The 18,705-nt window shown below is 42.3% G+C and overlaps 1 protein-coding gene across 16 annotated transcripts in view; it reads right to left on the bottom strand.

Moving 5' to 3' along the window:
- robo2 (roundabout, axon guidance receptor, homolog 2 (Drosophila)) overlaps positions 1-18,705 on the bottom strand; it is a 310,454-nt gene that overhangs the window by 5,581 nt on the left and 286,168 nt on the right. For 8 of the 16 annotated variants that reach the window (XM_037083062.1, XM_037083129.1, XM_037083120.1 and 5 more), the window contains 9 exons: positions 17,687-17,814; positions 16,270-16,542; positions 15,131-15,256; positions 10,026-10,185; positions 7,315-7,578; positions 6,162-6,376; positions 1,324-1,506; positions 684-842; positions 220-486 (listed from right to left, as the gene is read on the bottom strand). In XM_037083062.1, the coding sequence (XP_036938957.1) occupies positions 220-486; positions 684-842; positions 1,324-1,506; positions 6,162-6,376; positions 7,315-7,578; positions 10,026-10,185; positions 15,131-15,256; positions 16,270-16,542; positions 17,687-17,814 (1,775 nt within the window). The remainder of the gene's footprint in view (positions 1-219; positions 487-683; positions 843-1,323; positions 1,507-6,161; positions 6,377-7,314; positions 7,579-10,025; positions 10,186-15,130; positions 15,257-16,269; positions 16,543-17,686; positions 17,815-18,705) is intronic. The other 8 variants (XM_037083111.1, XM_037083144.1, XM_037083181.1 and 5 more) reach the window with 3 other exon arrangements.

Here is an 18,705-nt window from a genome sequence, read left to right as displayed (position 1 = left end):
TCAACATTTGGTACAGATTAAATCGGCCCAAGAACCACTAGATGGACTGCCAAAGCCTGAATCTGAATGAGTTTGATCATCCGCTGACTTTTCATCTCCCAAAATTTCCATCTGTCCAATACTCAAGTTTATGAAAACATACAGTTCCTCAAAACCTTTTGAAGTATGTTTGAAGTGTGTTTTCATGGCTCCAGACTTTAGTCTTATTTTCTCCCTCACCTGTTTTGTGTCCCCTGCGCCCGTCATCAGCTCGGTCCACGGAGCCCAGTCTGTCTTGAGCCTGGCGATGATGTTCCAAAGTAGTGCGTGCCTGTCTGTCGATGGAGCTCTTCATATCCTCCGGCCCAGACAGGGCTCCTGACATTGGGGGGCGCTCCAGAGATGACGCCTTCCTGTCTGTAGGGGGGACCATGCTGCTCACGCTGCGGGCACCCTGGATACGACCCTGCCCCTGACAGGGAGGAGGCTCAGGTGGAGGAGGTAGGTCTGTGGGGGAAGGGGGAAAACCACAGAGTGAATCTACTGAAGCAATTAAAGACTTATAAAATGCAGTTTTGACTCCAATCATGTCTAGACACATTTCGATCCAATACATTACCTCTTCTTCTTCATAAAACAACAACAGATGTTTGAGAAACTTTCTGAGTCAACTATTTAAAATGTGTTTTCAGTCGCTGCCTCACCGTCTGCACCAGCATCTCTCCGGTGGGGTGCTGTGCCCTGGCTTCGGGGTTTGCGTGTGGGCCTGGTGGCCCTCTGGTGGCCCAAGCTGTGTGTGCCGACTGTGCTGCCATCTGTTGAGAATGGACTGCTGGGCCGGGGCCTGTGGGACAAGCCTTTACCTGCAAGAGGGAAACAGGACCACAGACCAGCTGGTTAATAAAGACATGAGGGAGCCGGTACCTAGACAGTGGAGCTGATTCTGTCATCAGGAAAGGTAGAGGTTATCAATCAAATGCCAAAACCTGGTTGAAAACAAAGACATTCATTAGGAGCAAAGCATTCAGGCCTGTAAAAGTTTGCAAGTATAAAACATCACCCAATTATTACTCATTGAAACCATAAAAGTCAGGTTGCAAAGCCAGATGAGTTATAGAGGAGCAGAGTTAAAATTAAGAATAGGGAGACGTCGGCAGTCCAGCCATGTACAACAGGTGCCATGCACAACCTGGGCACAACAGAGGGAAAATCCAAAGCCAACATTATGGAGGAGAACATCAGCCAATGGTGGGCAAGAGGAAGAATCAGAGCAGAAAGGAAAAGTCATCTGCCACTGGTAGAATCTCCAGTCAGGCAGCGGGGAGCTGGTCTCCACACACCAACCTCTCTTGCTGAGGCTAGTGCCCTCCAGGCGGTAGCCTGCCTTGTCTGCAGCAGCCACCAGGGCCTGGGCAAAGCTGCAGTGGGTAAAGATGGAGCCATCAGATGAACTGCCCAAACTGGACCTATGGCTGGAGAAATTACGGTCATCCTCCGAGGCTGAGCCCCACCCATTCACCATGGACCCTGAGGAACACCACATTTGTGTGTGAGTGTGAACAGGATTTTATTTTTTCCATTTTAAAACCACTCAAATTCAAGCGTATCATGCTCTTACTTTTCATCTGAGTGCCCATAACCTTTACGGACATATGATCTGACATTTTGAACATCTGTGCTGTGATTTTACACTCAGATAGATGGATGTATTGAATGATCTTATAAAAAAGAGGTAACATTATCATCCTACACTAAAATGATTTCGTATTTGCTGCAGGGCATTTCTGTTCTTGCAGGTGAGCACTTTTGTGTAGTCATTCTGTTCTGGCCTGTCCTCTTTCATCTACTACAAACACACACACAACATATATTGCACACACACACTCACAGGTGCACGCGAGCACACCTGAATGTACACAGTGGAACAGCAGGACTGGCAACAACTGATTCTGCTCGTCTTTTGATAGGGAACAATGAGCGCACCTGTGCTGAGCGGAGTTAGCTACAAGACTGCCTCAGGTGACACAGATGAAGCATCTCACAAAACAATGTATTGAATCAAACACCTGGTGGTGTGCACAGTTTTTGTTTTCTTCCTGTTTAAAAATGCACAGCCACCGCTGTCTAAAGAAAGCTATGATCTTAAAACAGAGAAGAATTTTAAACTTAAATCTGATAGCTACTGTAGGACTTTCTCTTTCTCATGTGTTTACACAAATACGTTAATGTAAAGATGATTAAAAGAGAGGAGTTACACACAGGAAATATGTTTACATAACACAGTACTTGTGACTTATATCTGAAATATCTGTGTTCCCTGGAAGTATTTCTTCATGCTTTGATTTTTTTGTGATTTTTCCTCTCTTCACATAAAAAGCCAGGCCAGCACTTTAAATATAAAAAGTATCAGCGTGCCAATAAAAATATGCCACTTTGGCAAGCAAAAACACAGAGAACAGTCGGCTAATGTGACAGCTTTCAGTGGGACTGGTTTGGCAGACTTTGCTCAAGTGGCACCGGCCCAAGTGCTCTGCTCACACACACTCTATCCCTCCTGCACACAGAACACAAGAGTGATGTGATTGAACAGACTGGCGGAACAGAGAACTGGGGAGATGCGAGGGGAAAGGTTGTAGAGGGTGCAATGGGGACAAAAAGTTAGCAGCAGGATTTATTTAAAGGTCAGCATAATGCTGGCCAGGACGGTTCTGAGGTTCAAATGAACAATTCACATATATGTTCGCTGGAGTAAGAAGACTTTAGGCTGCAGATGGTACTTCCTTTTGCACTACACATTTGAAATTATCCATAAAAGTTGGTAATTGTGGTTTATTTATCCAGATACACTAGGAAAAGCAATTCAAAGAGTTTTCCAACTTCCCCATCTGTGAGTCTCTTCATCTTTAACCATCTGTCTCAAAGAGGTGGTTACTCTGTCACTGGATGTGACTGGAGGGAATTGCACTTTCGACAGCTAAAGTTGCACCAGCTTTTCACTCCTATTGCGGCAAAATTCTCTCCGATTAATGGAAACTTCTATAAAATACAAGCTTGCATAAGGCAGAGGAGCCCTTACACAACCCATTTTTACAGCGCCCACTGAAATCCAAGGCAGTAACTACCTCGAGCCCTCCATCTTGCCGAGCTATTTTCTTTGAAATTCCGTTTCTGAGAGTTTTTTTCTCTAAGAAAGAAAGACAGCAATTCCGCTGGGTCCAATCCTCCCACAAAGAATAGAGCAGATATTGAAGTATAGGCAGTGCCAGCCAAAGCACTGAAGCTTCCAACTCCTCCGGCTCAGCGAAGGAACACTGCCTCAGCAAATCACATCACAGAATGACTTTTCAGTTGCACTAACTGCCACTTTCTACTCCTGAACCTCTGGAGCACTTCTATTCTCAGAAATAGCAGTCCAATCAAACTGTGATCATTGTGACATAATTTGATAAAAATTCAATCTAGTTTTCCTTTTGTCCTAGAAATGTGGGTTTTTTTTTTTTTCCTCTGTGGCTCCGGACCAGTGTTTGCTCTGCGGCTCTGTCATTTTATCACGTCTTGAACCAAAGCAATGGGCCAAGCCATGTACTCTAAAATCCACTGGCTTACACCTCCCGTGCTCCACGCGCTGATAGAGCAAGGCCAGTAAACGGGAGATGGTTGGGGGGCAGTAAAACCCAACCCAGGTCCCTCCTGCCACTAAAACTGATTTATACTGACGGAAACCCTAATCTGCATGTCGTTAAGCAGGAAAATCATTCCCCCTGACGAGCAGGCGTCTCTACCTGCCGTCAGGAGACGTGACCCTGCTCCTCACAAACCTGGAAAGGCTTTATGGGAGAGTAATCGCCCAGAACAGCCCAGCTTTCAGCTCATTGTAGGCGTAACAGCCTGACTGCGACCACATCTCAGCTTCACACGACCTATACCGCCTACACACAAAGCCAGGTATTACCTATGTGTTGCTACATCTCTCTGGCTCAAGCAAGACATGGCTCTTCAATACCCACCACAACACCGGGATTTACATTTATCTCCTAAAAAATGTGGGGTATTATCTCAGAGTGTAGAATAACACATTGTAAAGCCGGTGCAGACAATCTGCAGGTGAAAAATGGTCCCAGAGGAGAAGGTTTTTTTTCCCCGGGGCATCAGTGGAAAATGTTTGATATACTGGCCTTTGGTGCAGCATTATGAAAACAGACCTATTTCCATATTATTAAAACAATGACAAATCTATCAAGTGAGGCTTGACAGGAATCTCACTCCTACCCTCCCCTATTTGTATAGCCGCAAAATGGTGGCCGCGATAAATCTCAGCGGCTTCCCCTATCCTCCCTCTCTCCCTCCAGCTAACCCCGGAGCTGGGACCGTGTCTGTGCTGTCAAACGATGGGGTGCGAGGCAGACTTGCGGAGAGATAAGAAGAAATAGTGCTGTCTTCAGAGTAATACAGTGGAGGAGAGATGCAGTAGATTAGGGCCCAGTTGCTGCTTTATATTCCTCCAAATACATCAGCAGTAGCATGTGTCAGCGTTACCAAAACCACTGTTCCATCATCCCATGGAAAACTACTCTTTAGGGCTGCTACTGACAGGGGAGACCAACCAGCAGCACTGTCAACCCTCTTGTTCTCATGCTTCCTCTCAGCTCCTCTAGCTTCAGACGCAGGATATTTTTTCTGTTGTTTCTTTCCAACCATACATTTCATGATGCACAAACTGATATTGCTGTGTTGTTCCTGGAACAGCTCCAGGAGCTTCATTACGACTGACCAATCACAGTTTTGTCAAGTCGAAGCTTTGTGACTTTGTGGAAAAATATGCACACGGGACAAGTTACCCTCTCTAACACGTGTTTGTCTGAAAAGTTCTATTTCAACCACAACCATCTTTTTCTAAAGCTAACCATCTAGCTTTGTTGCCGACATTGATCGAAACCCTGACAGAAAACAGAAAAAAGTCCTTTACTTAACCCACTCAGCCACAACATCTTGCTCCAAATGCAGACTTTTTTTGCTTTTTTATAACCCAAAATTGTCCTGCAGCAAGACTGATTATGATGTTCCAGGAGAAAAAAAACAACATGGCAATTTCATAACATACATGAGTCATTGAAAGTGCTTGAATTGTATAGTTTGTGCTAGAATATAAACTGTTCTTCTATGCTTTGTTAACAGATCGCCATGAATTGAAAAGTGTTCACATACCCAAGTTTCTGTCTTTGTAATTGCTGTCTGTGGGCCACTATAAATCCTGCGAGTTGTCATTATAAAAATTCTTACAGTAATTAACTTCCATCTGCACCATGTTGTGTCCTTGAATTTGAGGGAACTGGGCCTGGAAATTAATTGAGAAGTTCTTTTCCTGATGTGATATTTACAGAAGCTGTGGGGACCCTGCTGACAGATACACAGAGTCACTGACACTTTGCATCACAACTTGTCTTTATAGTGCATTATAGCCAAATGTCACATATTTTTTCAATAAATATCCCTCCAGTTTTACCCTCTTGTTTACACATGGATATCGTGGTCTGGTCAGTAGGAGAGCAGCAGTCCAGAACCAAGCTCTGCCGCTGCAATGTCATGCCCTTCATACGTCCCCCTGACAGACGGCTGTAAAAGTTTTCAGTGAGTTGTAAAAATGGAAATCGTGCCTCTGGTCTGGAATGGAATATGCTGCACGTGAAATTTATTTCAAATCTCCTAGGGAAGATATGGGCGGCGCTGGCTCCGGTGCTGTGTGCAAGTTAAATCACAGACACTCTCCCCCTGCTCGCCATGCCTCTCCCTCCTCTTAATTTCCCTCTCACTATCCTGTTTAAAATTCATGGACTTTCTTATCTCTTTTTGGAAATGATAATTATAATTCCCCAGAGTCTGCCAAAAGTGCTTAAAAAACTTGATTAAGGGACACTCAGTAAGCATGTTCACATAAAAATGTATGCATAGCAGACTGATAAAGAACATGTCAGGAACAACAAATCATTTACTGTAAGACAGCGACAATGGGAAGTGAATGTTTGCCCATTCAGACTCATTAGAACGTAGTCATTTTGATTTGAGGGTGTAACATTTATTAATCACTGTCTAAAATAAAGATACAATTTAACACATTTATTGCACAAAATGAATTAGAGATAGTCATAATATGGTACAAATGTGTGCAAAGAAGCACCCATTACCTGTTAAAGAGCTGTCCAGGTTGTCCATGCTAGACCCTGGTGTGTGCTCAATACCACGGGGATGCCTGGCTCCATAGCCTTCATCCTCCTCCTCTTCCTCCTCCTCCTCATCCTCATCAGGCAGGTCCGTCTCCAGGTCAGAAACCATTGTGCTCGACACGTAGCCCACTGGAGGAGCGGGAGCCTGGGGAGGAAGTGAGCCCACCTGCATGTGCCTGGGAAGAGACAAACATCTTACTGTACAAACAAATCATATGCATATGGGTGAAAAGTTTATATGGAGGAATGTGCAGGAATGAGTCATAAATAAAGAATAAAGGGAATATTCAGTAGTTTCTATGCCACAAGATGGTGAAAAAATAGGGATGCATGTGGAAGAATAGCGCTAAATCTGGCGACCTCTTTCATATGAAGGCGCTGAATAAATTTGGACGTTTCCACTAATTCCACGGTGCTGCTTGCATGCTAACACAATGACCCACTAATTGCTGCTGTGGATAGTACAAAGGCACGCTCTCTCCAGGCCTGTCGACACATGGCTGTCACCTCAGTGGCAGCCCGCTCCACTGACAGCCGCGTTTGTTTGAGGAGTGCAATGTCTTTGACGCGTTTTGCAGTGGGAATTGGTTGTAATTACTGGCCCTCTGGTGTTGTCAGAGATGCTCTCTAACCAACATAGTCATTACTGGGTAACATGACATCTCCTTCCTGACAAGGCTTCCCTGTCTACCCCCCACTTCACTATTATGAATGAATGCCAGTCTCTCATTCTCTCAGCGTTGCAGACAGAATGAAGCATGGCCTTCATCTGACTTGCATGAGCACAACAACAATGGAATGTGCCGTATGGGTGTAGGGGGAGTAAACAACCATGGGTAAGAAATTGTGTCTGTTAAGAGTGAGCAAAATATAGTAGTCGCCTAAGTGGTAGCATGGGCCCATTAAAATAAAATGATTAATGGGTTTATCGCCACTGTACACATGGTTGACATGAAGAATCCTGCAGGACCAAAGTAAGTCCTGGGAGCAATGCATGCAGAGCAGAATGTACAGTAAGCATTTTGAAATGACAACACGGGATACATTATAAAAAAATCATATATTCATGGATGGATGGAAAATAGATAATTGCATTATAAAAATGTATTATTACCATGTTTGTTTTGCCATGTCCATTTGGTACGCTCTGGTCAGCTCATCCAAATGGGCCTGGAGCATGGGCTGCATCTCGTCCCGGGGAGAAGGGGTGAGGGTGGCTGTGGACTGCTGTCCAAAGGACACAGCAGCTGGGGAAGAGGCAACCCCTCGGATTGGAGGGGTGGGAACCCTCTCCTCCTCTTCCTCCAGCTCGTCCTCCATGCCCTGGTGAAGATAGGTCTGCACGGGCATGGGCGGGCCCCAGCCATCACTCTCATACCTGATGTGAGAAGAGATATTTACTGCACAAAGGTTCTGACATCTGCTAATGGTCAGTCTGATCTAGGCATGCAACAAGGGATTATTACCTCCACCGAGGAGGTCATGTTTTTGCCCGTGTCTGTTTGTTGGTCGGTTAGTTTGTCGCCAGCATTACACAAAAACTATAAAACCGTTTTCATGAATCTTGGATTGGTCTCGGCCCAGTATTGAAATATTTGGCGATTAAAATCCTGTCAATTGACTAAATATCAATCAACTAATTGTTTAAGCTGTTGTCTGATCATCCAGACCTAAGCTCATTTGTTTAAAAGCTTAATGAGAAATTAAATAAAAAAAACAACATGTGAACAGAAGAACCACAACAAGCTGTTATATTGTCATGTCTATAAATATATAAATGCTACCGAATAGAGAGGGAATAGCATACAGCACAAGAATATAAATATTTGATGAGACATTCCTATACACCAAGATTGGAGCTTTGTGACCTTGTCCAACTTTCGCAAGAATTCGTTATACGACAGTTCTGAGAGGAATTATGGAGGTAGTCATGCTTCACTTCCTCATAGTAGTGCTTATACATGCTGAAATAATACTAGCCATAAAGAAAATGTTCATTAAAGAAATTTGTCAGTGCACACTCCATAGGACATAACTGTTTTAATCTGCTGCCATTAAGAGCAGCCTCAGATTTACAGTGCACAGGACTCTTCATTTGCCAGATAGCCCATTAAAGCAGATGAGTCTCCCAGATTGGAAATGGGAGTAGCAGCACATCGCACCTACTGGACCAAAGACAGAGACACACACTAACATTTAAATAAGCCTCTGTTACTGTGTACCTACAGAGGAGTCTGTCTGAGCTTCTGTTTCATTCACTGCACTAAATGAAATGTTAAAACACATGTCAGCTGATTTAAGAAAGTCATGTAATTAGTGTGTATATATTTATACATAAACAAAAGAAGTGGTTGGTGATGCATCGAGCATATTTAAGAACTCTGACAGCTTTTTACATCTCCTTCTGACTCAGAGGTAGATAACAATCTGCTGCTATAAATCCCCCACTCTGCCTGTCTCGCTTTTTTTTTCTTTATGAAACAATGCAATTATGATTTTTTTTTTTCCACTGTGGAATTCAGCAAATAGATTAATCTGAAACCATCTGTGTGTCTACGAGCTAGTAGCAGCAGGAGACTGCTTGAACATTGTTTTATTTTTTTCCCTTTCATTTATTTTCAAGTCATGAAGTCATCTCATAGATGGAAGACAGGATCAGCAGATAGTTTGATCTGCAGCCATCTGTATATGAGCTTCTTCTGTGTGTGTGTGTGTGTGTGTGTGTGGGGCTGTCTGTGGAAACTATACACAGATTGATCCTTCATTTTTTCCTCCAGATGTACAGTAGTACAATAATTAGCTGCAGAGAAAACAGAGCTGAACCCTGTTATTACAAACAGAAATGCATGGTGTTGCTCCTACTGGCAAGCTCTGTCTTGTTCTTTCCAGCAAAGCAACGCACAAGATTCTCTTCTACCGATGAAGTCAGAGGAGGAAACATACGAAGATAATAATGGGCGAGTGCATCTACAACAGAGATGGTAATTATGTGATTAGTTCATACTGCTTCATTTTCTGTGTTGCCACTGCCAATTTTACAATAAAATGATTCAAACAATTAAACATGAATTCTGTTTGAAACAAATTTCAGAACTATAAAACAGTGAGATGAAAAAGAGTCTAAATTGCAACTTATAATGTCCCGGGTGGAAAATGGACCACTTGAGGTTGTGTATTGGGGCTGAAACAGTTTTATTATCAATGTGTCTGCCATTTTTTCATGATAATTGGATTCATTGTTTAGTATTTAAAAGGTAAAAAAATCACTCATCGCTCATTACAATTTCCCAGAGCTCAAAGTCACCTCCTCAAAAAACTTTTGTTCAACTGTTGACCATCATACTTGACAAAGAAAAATTCTTGTATTTAAGAATCTGTAACAAAATATTTGATATCTTTGCTTGAAAAACGATTGAAAAGATCATTCAGTTATCAAATTATCTTGGATTAATTTTCTTTGTTGATTAATCATTGCAACTCTGTTGTGCATATAATGGGAGGAGGTCCAGATGGATATTAGATTGTTTAATCGTGTATGACTGATGAAGATATTGACAAAATATTGGACAAACCGTTTTTGTGATATGGTTGTCATTAAAGCCCAACTTATATGCACCAATAACTGAACATGATGCAGAAATAAAGATGCTTATGTGTATGAGTATGAGTTTTTTTGTATCCCAAAATATCAGTATCAGCTCTAGTTTTCAGTTTCAGCATCAATATCTAAAATAAAATGTTTTACCTTAACTGATACTGCAAAATATGATTAATCTGTTCATATCATATCTGAATACTGAATTCATATTCGTATAGCAGACATACCCTCCTCCTTCATGATGCTCATTGGGGTAATGGTCCATCTCAGTGCCAGGGAGAGGGTGTACTGGGGGAGGGGGCAGGGGAACATTGGCCCAGTTGGACCCATTGGCTTTAGTTGGTTTAGAGCCAGCCTTGGTCTTCTTCTTCTTTCCTCCCTTTCCACCTACAAAAAGGAAGAGGGAAGGAATCCATTTTAAGAGACAGAGTCAGTGAAAATTAGATTGTGAAAGAAAATCCATTAAAAACTAATATACATGTGGGATGGCGTTGCAAATTACAGCAGCTTGCTTGTGACAAATGTGTCCTCGCAAGAAACTCAATTGAATCCAAACATGCTAGTTAGATTACAGATCCATTTGGTTTTGACATACCCTTGGAAAATCATACACACTTTCAAACACAACATTTCAATGGGCCCCTGCCTGTCAGTGCTTACACAGAAAAGCTCAAGGTTGCCTGATGAAAAGCATGCTACCATTGATTAATTGGTTGAAAAGACTCAAATCTCCATAGAAACAGGAGAGAACGGCAGTAAACGAGGCCGAGGCAGACCTTTGTGCTCCACCCATCCCTCAGTGTCCCCTTTAACACCAGTCTTTGGGCTCCACAATGAAATATCTCACTTCACAGCATCATCATAATGAATGGCTTGTGTAGTGTCAGTGTGTCCCTAATGGAATTCACTGAGAGTCTATTACTACTTTCATTTCTTTTATTACACCGGAGAGCCGCTAACCCCATCCATTTCCACTCATATCCCTCCAACACCAGATTCTCCTCCGTCCCATCCATCTTTATAAATCTGCCAAGCCAGGTCAATACCGGCTTTTATATGATTTGGTCACTGTGAAAGAAACCTTTTTTTTTTTTTTTCAAAACACAATTGACTTCAAGCCCAAATGTGTTTTTGAGTTAAGGTATATACAGTTTACACATATTCCTGAAGATGCACTGATAGAAAATAAAATGAACCCTTGCTCAGGGGTAAATCATTGTATCAGTCTAAACGAAAGTTTATTTTTAGCTGAAGGTTATCAACAAAAACACAAACATAACTTTTATTTACAACAACTTTAGATACATTTCAGAAATGTTTTATTTCTTATTTTTTAAAAAAATGAAAGAAAAACATCTATTTTTGGTTACTGATGGTTACTGATGGTTACTTTTACCAGACTTTACTAGTTCCTTTAGTAACTCTTGTGTATGTGGGAATATACATTAATACAACTTCCACAGGAGCTCCTTCTTTTCTAATTAACTGTGTCTGCTGATGATGATTATTGTCGTTATTGATTCAGTGGTATGTCAATAAATGAGCAATAAAAAATATAATGTGTGTATTATAAAATGAGAGTAACATGTCCTCAGAAGTGAGACACTGGGACCAGGTGCTGCTCTGCAATTTGGTAGATAAAAATCAACAAATAAAAAAAATTATAAAGCAAGATAATAAATGATTGTTGCTGTAAAGGCCGATGAGGCAATATGATTGTGATTTTAGGCTATTAAAACAGAATTGATTTGATTCACTGTCGTAGAGCTACATAATGCATCATATATTGAACATTTTTGCCATCTTTTCTGCCACAATACACAGAGGCAAAAATCTACCAATATCAGAAAAGATTAATTCATGTAAAAAGTACCACCTGTTTGACCAGAACAGCCACTGGACGTAACACTATATTTCAATGGTACGCCTATGAGGCAAATCAAGGTTGTATGACTCAACATACATAATAATGATGATTTTAAAATGTTTGTTGAACATTACTGAGAATGATAGTGGGTAGACTGCTTAAACTGGTAGCTCATTTACATTGGAGCTTAATAAATTAGATACCCCAATTTTCCTTGATCTGTAACTACTACTGCTTGCCTTGTTCTGATTGTCTTTAAAATCTTTAAAACTTCCTTTTGATTTTTGTTGTTTTTATAGTCTCATAAATGCAATTTTAATGTTTTATTCTAATGTATTTCCGTGCCCTTGTGAACCACTCTGAATTGCCTTGTGACTGAATAATGCTATATAATAAACTTGTCGGGCCTTCTTTCATCATGTTAAGACATAGTAGAAAAAAAATGGTCCAGTAAAACAATGTATTCAATCAATTAAAAATGCACACTTGTTTTTATTTATTGCATCTTATCCTGCCTCACACAATATCTATGTTGTGTGATCCTGTACTATACCATCAATTTTTGAGGCAGGTTTATTAATATGTAACGTTTCTCTCATGTTTCTTACATTATGCACATGAAAGGGAAGTAGACAGGCACACTGTACAGCATCTGCATATATGAGTCCATCTGTCGCCAGCTGAAGTGCGTCTATACCAGTAAACACCTTAAATCTCAATCCAGGAAATACCTCAAACTGACGTCACAAGCCACACAGACTAGTGAAAGCCATCTTTGGGAAACTCTGTTGAACACATTTGTATCTGTCATCTGTTGGTTAGCCTTCTCTGCCAAAGGCCTGTAATCACTTTTCCCAGTGCCACAAAAAAGCTGCCAATACGGCATCTTGTGCAATGTAACATCGTGCACTCCAATGTAATCTAATAAACTGCCTCCGCCCCGGCACAGTAAAAAGTAGATCACTGTCATCGAGAGAAACATACAGAAGCAATGAGGTACATTTCTATTGATTTTCATGGAAGCCAGATGGCAGAGAAATACAAATAAGACCATGCAAAAAATGTTTTCAGTCCAGAAAATTATAATCGTGTTGCTCTTTCAAGTATTCAACCAGCAAGAAAGACAAAAATCACTTCAAAGATATGCATGGTAAATAGGCTGGGGCGAGAAAGGGAATATCAGACAAGAGGAGATAGGTGTCAGAATAAGATTAATAAAGAATGGAAGTAATAAAAGAAACAACTGTAAGCCCAAGGCAGGCGGCACCACAGTGTAAGTATAGTCAGAAAGTAATTGGGTTTCCTAATCGTACCTCTGGGCGACGCTTGACTTTTACCAATAAATGGTGAGCTGACGCGATTGTTCAATCATCCTTAGTCCCTCCACACAAGACCAGCCATCAATATTGTAAATGAGCCTCTTCTAGGGAAAGATGGTCTGGTGCTGGAATTACAACAGCTCACCCCAAATATGAAAAATACAGAGCGAGGCTGTGGCTAGGAGCTATACAGGAATTACACAGCGAACCCATCTCCTCTGACAAAACTGGGCCTCTCTTCAAAGGGGAACTCGTACTAAATATAGATTCTGCGTTGGGTATTTATACCCAAGGTTTGGGCGCTCCCGGCCTATAACTGCAGGGCTGCATAGCCTTGAGCTTGCTTTGTTTTCATTGGGTGCGTCAGTGCTGAGGGGGAAAGCCACAGAGCAGAGACTCTAGAAAGGTTATACAGCCAGATATAACTTCTGAGTGGGAGAATCACTTAAGAAAGGACATCAAAATAACTGAGAGTCATGTATCATCATTTTTAACTGAAAATACAGACAACATGTTACATAACGAGGTGAGATGCAACACATATGGAGAGTGCAGGGGGCAGAGTAGGTCACAAACAACCACGGACTTCCCATAATTATGGACGTACACAGAGTGTGAGGGGAGTGCAGGAGTCTTCAGGGTCTCAAACTGCTACAGAAAACACAGAAAACAGCAGCTACCTCTTCTCCCTTACACTAAGAGAGGTTTTAATGAGCAGCTTCTTGTCCCCAGTGGAGATCCATGCTGCCATGAAAGCTGCTCTATTTCTGTTCCTTTTCATCCTGCTCTCCTCCTTCAGACCTGACATTCATTATTCCTTCCATCTCCTCAGAGGGAGAGCAAGACACCGCTACTTCAACTTTTCCCTCACTCAGATGCTGAGTTTACTCTGGTTGAAGTCTGAATCAAGTCTTAGCTTGTATAAATTCCCATCTCTGTTGTATGATGTACAGAATAGAGAAGACATATGGCCAGAAACTCATTTTAGTGCCTCCCTCCTGTTCAATATAGCAATGGGTCTAATAAATATAACATATTACAGTTTTATGTATGCTTTATTTAGAATCCTGATTATTATCTCTTTTAGTCAAATTTAGAAATTTCAATTGATTTTGACACAAAATATGTGAAGGTATTATTTTGTGTTTTTACTGTATATCAAATAGCATTCAAACTCATTTAAGAAATAATTCAACATATCGCTGTACTCTGTGCAGGGATCTTTCTTGTTAATGATGTTTTCTCCCCATCTCATGAAATTATAATTCAGCATGTGCCGAGCCCAGTCTGGGCCCTTAGTAACCTCCGTGTCTATAGGAGGAATCTGCCTGTAAGGCATGGCCACTTCACATCCTTCTCTCAAACCCACTGTGTGCCAGAGCATTGAATTAGAGACCAGTTAAGGCAGTGGCTTGTAACTAGATAAAAGAGGAGAGTAGAGGGGAGGCAGGCAGAGGGCTGCCTTGGTGTCCTATAAATGACATTGTAATTCTCTGAACATGGGTTTTAGTGTAGTCAGCCACCATTAGGAGAAGAGGGAAAAAGGGAGGTATTTTTGCCACTTTACCCAGCCAAGCATCTCTAATGGTGTGTGTGTGTGTGTGTGTGTGTGTGTGTGTGTGTGTGTGTGTGTGTGTGTCCAGAGTGTGTCCACTCTGTCTGAAAGACTCCCTTTGCCCCTATTCCCGTCTGCTCACTCACACAGTGAGAGACAAAGCCCTTACAAGGACCAGCTGATATGGCAGAAACCAAGCATTAGTACTTGCATCCATATTCTGTCAGGAGATCACAGCGTTATTCTTTCTCTTTCTTTCTGTATGCTCCAATAAGCTGTCAACTCCTATTTAAATAACAACATGGCTACACACAGTACAGTAGAAGCTACTCAGAAGTGTGTATAACTAAAAATAAGACTTTACAGCATCCACATGAAATAAACTGTAAGCAGAGGGAGCTGAGTGAGCCAAGCATCTCTGGTGAGGGAAAGGGACACGTGTTCATATAAATTCTCTTGGATGTCATGTTAGTACATGCAAATAACAGATCAATAAAGCAATTAAGACATCAGTCAATCATAAATTCAAGCGGCAGAGCCCCAGAGAGCATCCCAGTTCGCTTTATAAGATTCTCTGCTGCGTAAACCAACCTGAGAGACTGCCGCTTCGCTCTGAGCTGTTGTGAGAGCTGGTGGTGCTGAAATCTTGTGATTGGTTGTGTGGGATTCTATTAGACAATCCATCGGCCAATCGGTAGTCAGGAATGAAAAGGAGGGCTACAGTGGGGGTTAAAGGGCAAAAATCACAGTGGCGTCAGGTGTTTGGCAGTTAGCACAAGCACATGCAAACATGCAGTTAGAGCATTGAGCAAGCAGGACAAATTCAGGATTCATACATTCAAGGAGGAGCACTTGTTCAACCTGCCATTCACTCGCTGATTTGTATGCAACAGGAAAAACATTTGCAGGACAAATTTGATTTGTTGTTGATTTGAAAAGCATAGGGCTAATTATTTACACAACTCTTTTCATTTCAAGAAACTGGATAAATGAGTCAATAGTGGGGTTTTTAATTCAATATTCGTCCCCCCTCAGAGAGATGTACATAATCATATGAGATCATACTTCTTAAAATAATGTCAGAGAGAATTAGAGAAGTAGTTTTTAAAGATTAATTGGATTAAAGGGACTATGTAAAGACAATAATTAATCTGTTTTAGACTGTTGGAAAATGAGATCATAAATATGTATAAGACAGCCGAGGAATACTCATTACACCTAAAGTATGAAACTCCACTCGGCTTTAAAAAATCCTGCATCAAATCCACTGTAATTAATTTGGATTAATTTCTTAAATATTAGTCAAGCTAAAATGGATTAACAATTACTCTAAAAACCGAAGGAGTTGCAGCACCATGAAAACCCAGCAAGAGAAAGGATAGATGAATTAGCGGCATTGCTCCTTCAAAAGATGTTTATTCAACCTTGGAGAGTAACCAAGTTGATGTCTGCCGGGGGAAAAATGACTCTTTTTAGGACAAACTCCTCCCAACCACAGTGGGTCTGGAAAGGCTTCAAATACTCTTGTTGGAAAACGCTGAATTCAAAATGGCCACCTTGTTGTAACTGGTAAATTTGTGGTTTTTGATCTGGGTTAATTCACTTTGTTTCTGATGTCACTGGATAAAAATAATCTCTTGGGGACACGATCATATATATAAAACACTTGTGATGGCAACAGCATCCCCACAAACTGCCATTGGCACACTCACTGTCTCGGTTCGACTTACTGTTGTTGCAGGAGTTCTTGTCGGGCAGTGAGTACCCCAGGTTAGCCATCTCCTGCTTGGCCTGGAGCGAGGCCTTCCACTGGGCCTCGGGCAGGTCGACCGCCAGCTCGTGGATACTGCTGGAATGGAGAATCTGGGTGGTGGCATAGGGTGTAGCCTGGGATGTTTGGCCAGGGCTGTTGTAGTTGGCTTTGGTGGTGAAGTCTATGCTGCTGTAGATGGCTCCATCAGAGAGCATGGTGCCCGTCTTATCTCCTTGCCCAGTGGGAAGATCTTGAAAAGAGGAACGGGGAATTTACAGGATGGCTTTAAAGATCCAGTGTGTAGAATATAGTGGCATTTAGCGATGAGTTTGTAGATCGCAACCAACTGAACACCCCTCATGTCATCATGCCCTCTGGGAGCCAAAAGCTCTTTCAAGATCCAGTGCCAAATACATGGCAGTGTTACATGGTGGACTCCATGATCCCTCTTGAAAACATGATTCTTAGTTACAGATGATTCATATACTAATGAAAACGTAATTATGAACAATACTATATTCCCTTTCTGCCCCCATGCATCCTACACGCTAGACCTTTAACCCTGGAGTGTTTGTATAAAAATGGTTCCAGTTTTTATTTCAGATGAAAAGAAGAAGACAATCCCTTTACATCAGAATTTGAGAGACCTGGGAGGTCCTGGAGTGTTACAGAATTACAGTATGGTACTTGGTGCTTTCAGTTAAGCTCTCATCTTGGGGAACAGCACTTAACAGCTTCACCTCATTCAAAAAAATTCATCCCAGTTACTCATGCGTTCCAGCCCTCAGCCTCCCAGTTGAGGTGCCTTGTTTCCCCTCCACATGTGTGGATATCTCACTCCTCTCCCTTCTCTGTTCATGAGGGAAAACGCTGCTACTCTGCATGTGTGTGTGTTGACCGAAGGAGGAAGGGAGGGAGAGATAGAGAGAGAGCCAGGGAATGAGCAAGCAGACTCTCTCCGTACTGCATGGTTTGCATGCCCAGTGAAGGGAAGATGATGTAGAGCCGTGGCGGAAGTGTCCGCATCTGCGCCAGTCAAGCTGCGCCTGTCCTTCACGACTGGCTGCTCAAGACCATCCTTTCAAACAGCCATCCACCCCCTGCTCCTCTGCCCGTCTCTCCCCTCACATTCTCTAGCTCTGAGGTATGGGCCATGACACCAGGCTGGACTATTTGCCATTACTCAGCTTGGTGACAGCAGAGGCCCTGCTGCTAATGCTCTAGCTGTCCTCTGATGTGATATATAAATATACACCCAAACACAAATGGAATATGCATATATGTACATGATGAACAACAGGAGCGTCTCAAGAACAGAAAGGAGGGCAGGCCATCATCTTTCATCTCCTATGCTCTGCTTCTCAATGCACCAGAGACAGCACCAGGGCACTCACCTCCTCGGCCAAAGTTACTCAGGTCATTGGGTCCCCCGGAGCTGCTGTTGACAGGCAGGCTGGTGGCTGGCCAAGAGTCTGCTAACCAGGGGTAACCTGGGTCACTGGCATTCAGCAGGCCTGGCCGGCTAGACAGAAACACGGGATGAAACAGTAGAATAAACAAAAGCTGTGCAATTACATTAATAAAAAAACATTATTATGCATGGTTTATTTCTGCATTACGTTACTGGATTTGGAAACAATGAATAAAATAACATGACAGCAATCAGCAGCGAGACAATATGCAGACAAAGGAATCAAACATATGTTTAAATGTTAGTTTGTGCACAAGAATGTGTGTTTGCGCGAGATAAGCTTGCCGTAAGCCACTGAAGCTAATGAAACACTTCTGAGATTGGGGGAAATACTGTACGGATACATTTCTCCCCCCGCAAAGTTGGAATTCCTTCAGGCAAACAGAGCCCTTTATCTCTCTGTTTCTCCTGCTGTGTCTTTGTCACATTCCCTCAGTTATTAATGCAAAAGCACACTGTGGAGACACTAATGCATGCATTTGCTCTCTGCACACACATACAGCAGTGCACGTGGACACCCACATGTATGCCGTTTCCTTATTCATTAATATCTTGCTTGTTCTGCTGTGTTTTCTCATCAACCCCTTGCGGTGATGTCCAGACCGTCTACATCTTATTTGATGAGACGTCAATTCTCAGCTCTAGCCCCACCATGATGCCCCCGACCCACTTGTGGGATGCCTGCATATGGGTGAGGGCAGCTCCATTTAACAGGTGTTGCATCCCTCCTGAGGGGGTGAGACCCATAAAAAGCAGCCATTAAGACTTTAACCTGTCATGGGTGACTGCTGGGAGGCCATTAGGGCCACTTTACTGTACAATCACGTCTTATGCTCGTTACCATGCGTAACACAGATGGAGTTAAATGAGAATGAGATGGAGTTAAATGTCTTTGTTTATGTGCCACCTCATTGATACATCACACCCAATTGGCATTGAATG

This window comes from Acanthopagrus latus, chromosome 2, assembly GCF_904848185.1.
Source record: "Acanthopagrus latus isolate v.2019 chromosome 2, fAcaLat1.1, whole genome shotgun sequence".
Taxonomy (NCBI): Eukaryota; Metazoa; Chordata; class Actinopteri; order Spariformes; family Sparidae; genus Acanthopagrus; species Acanthopagrus latus.
Note: the sequence above shows the minus strand (reverse complement) of the source record. Positions and strands in the feature narration are given on the sequence as shown.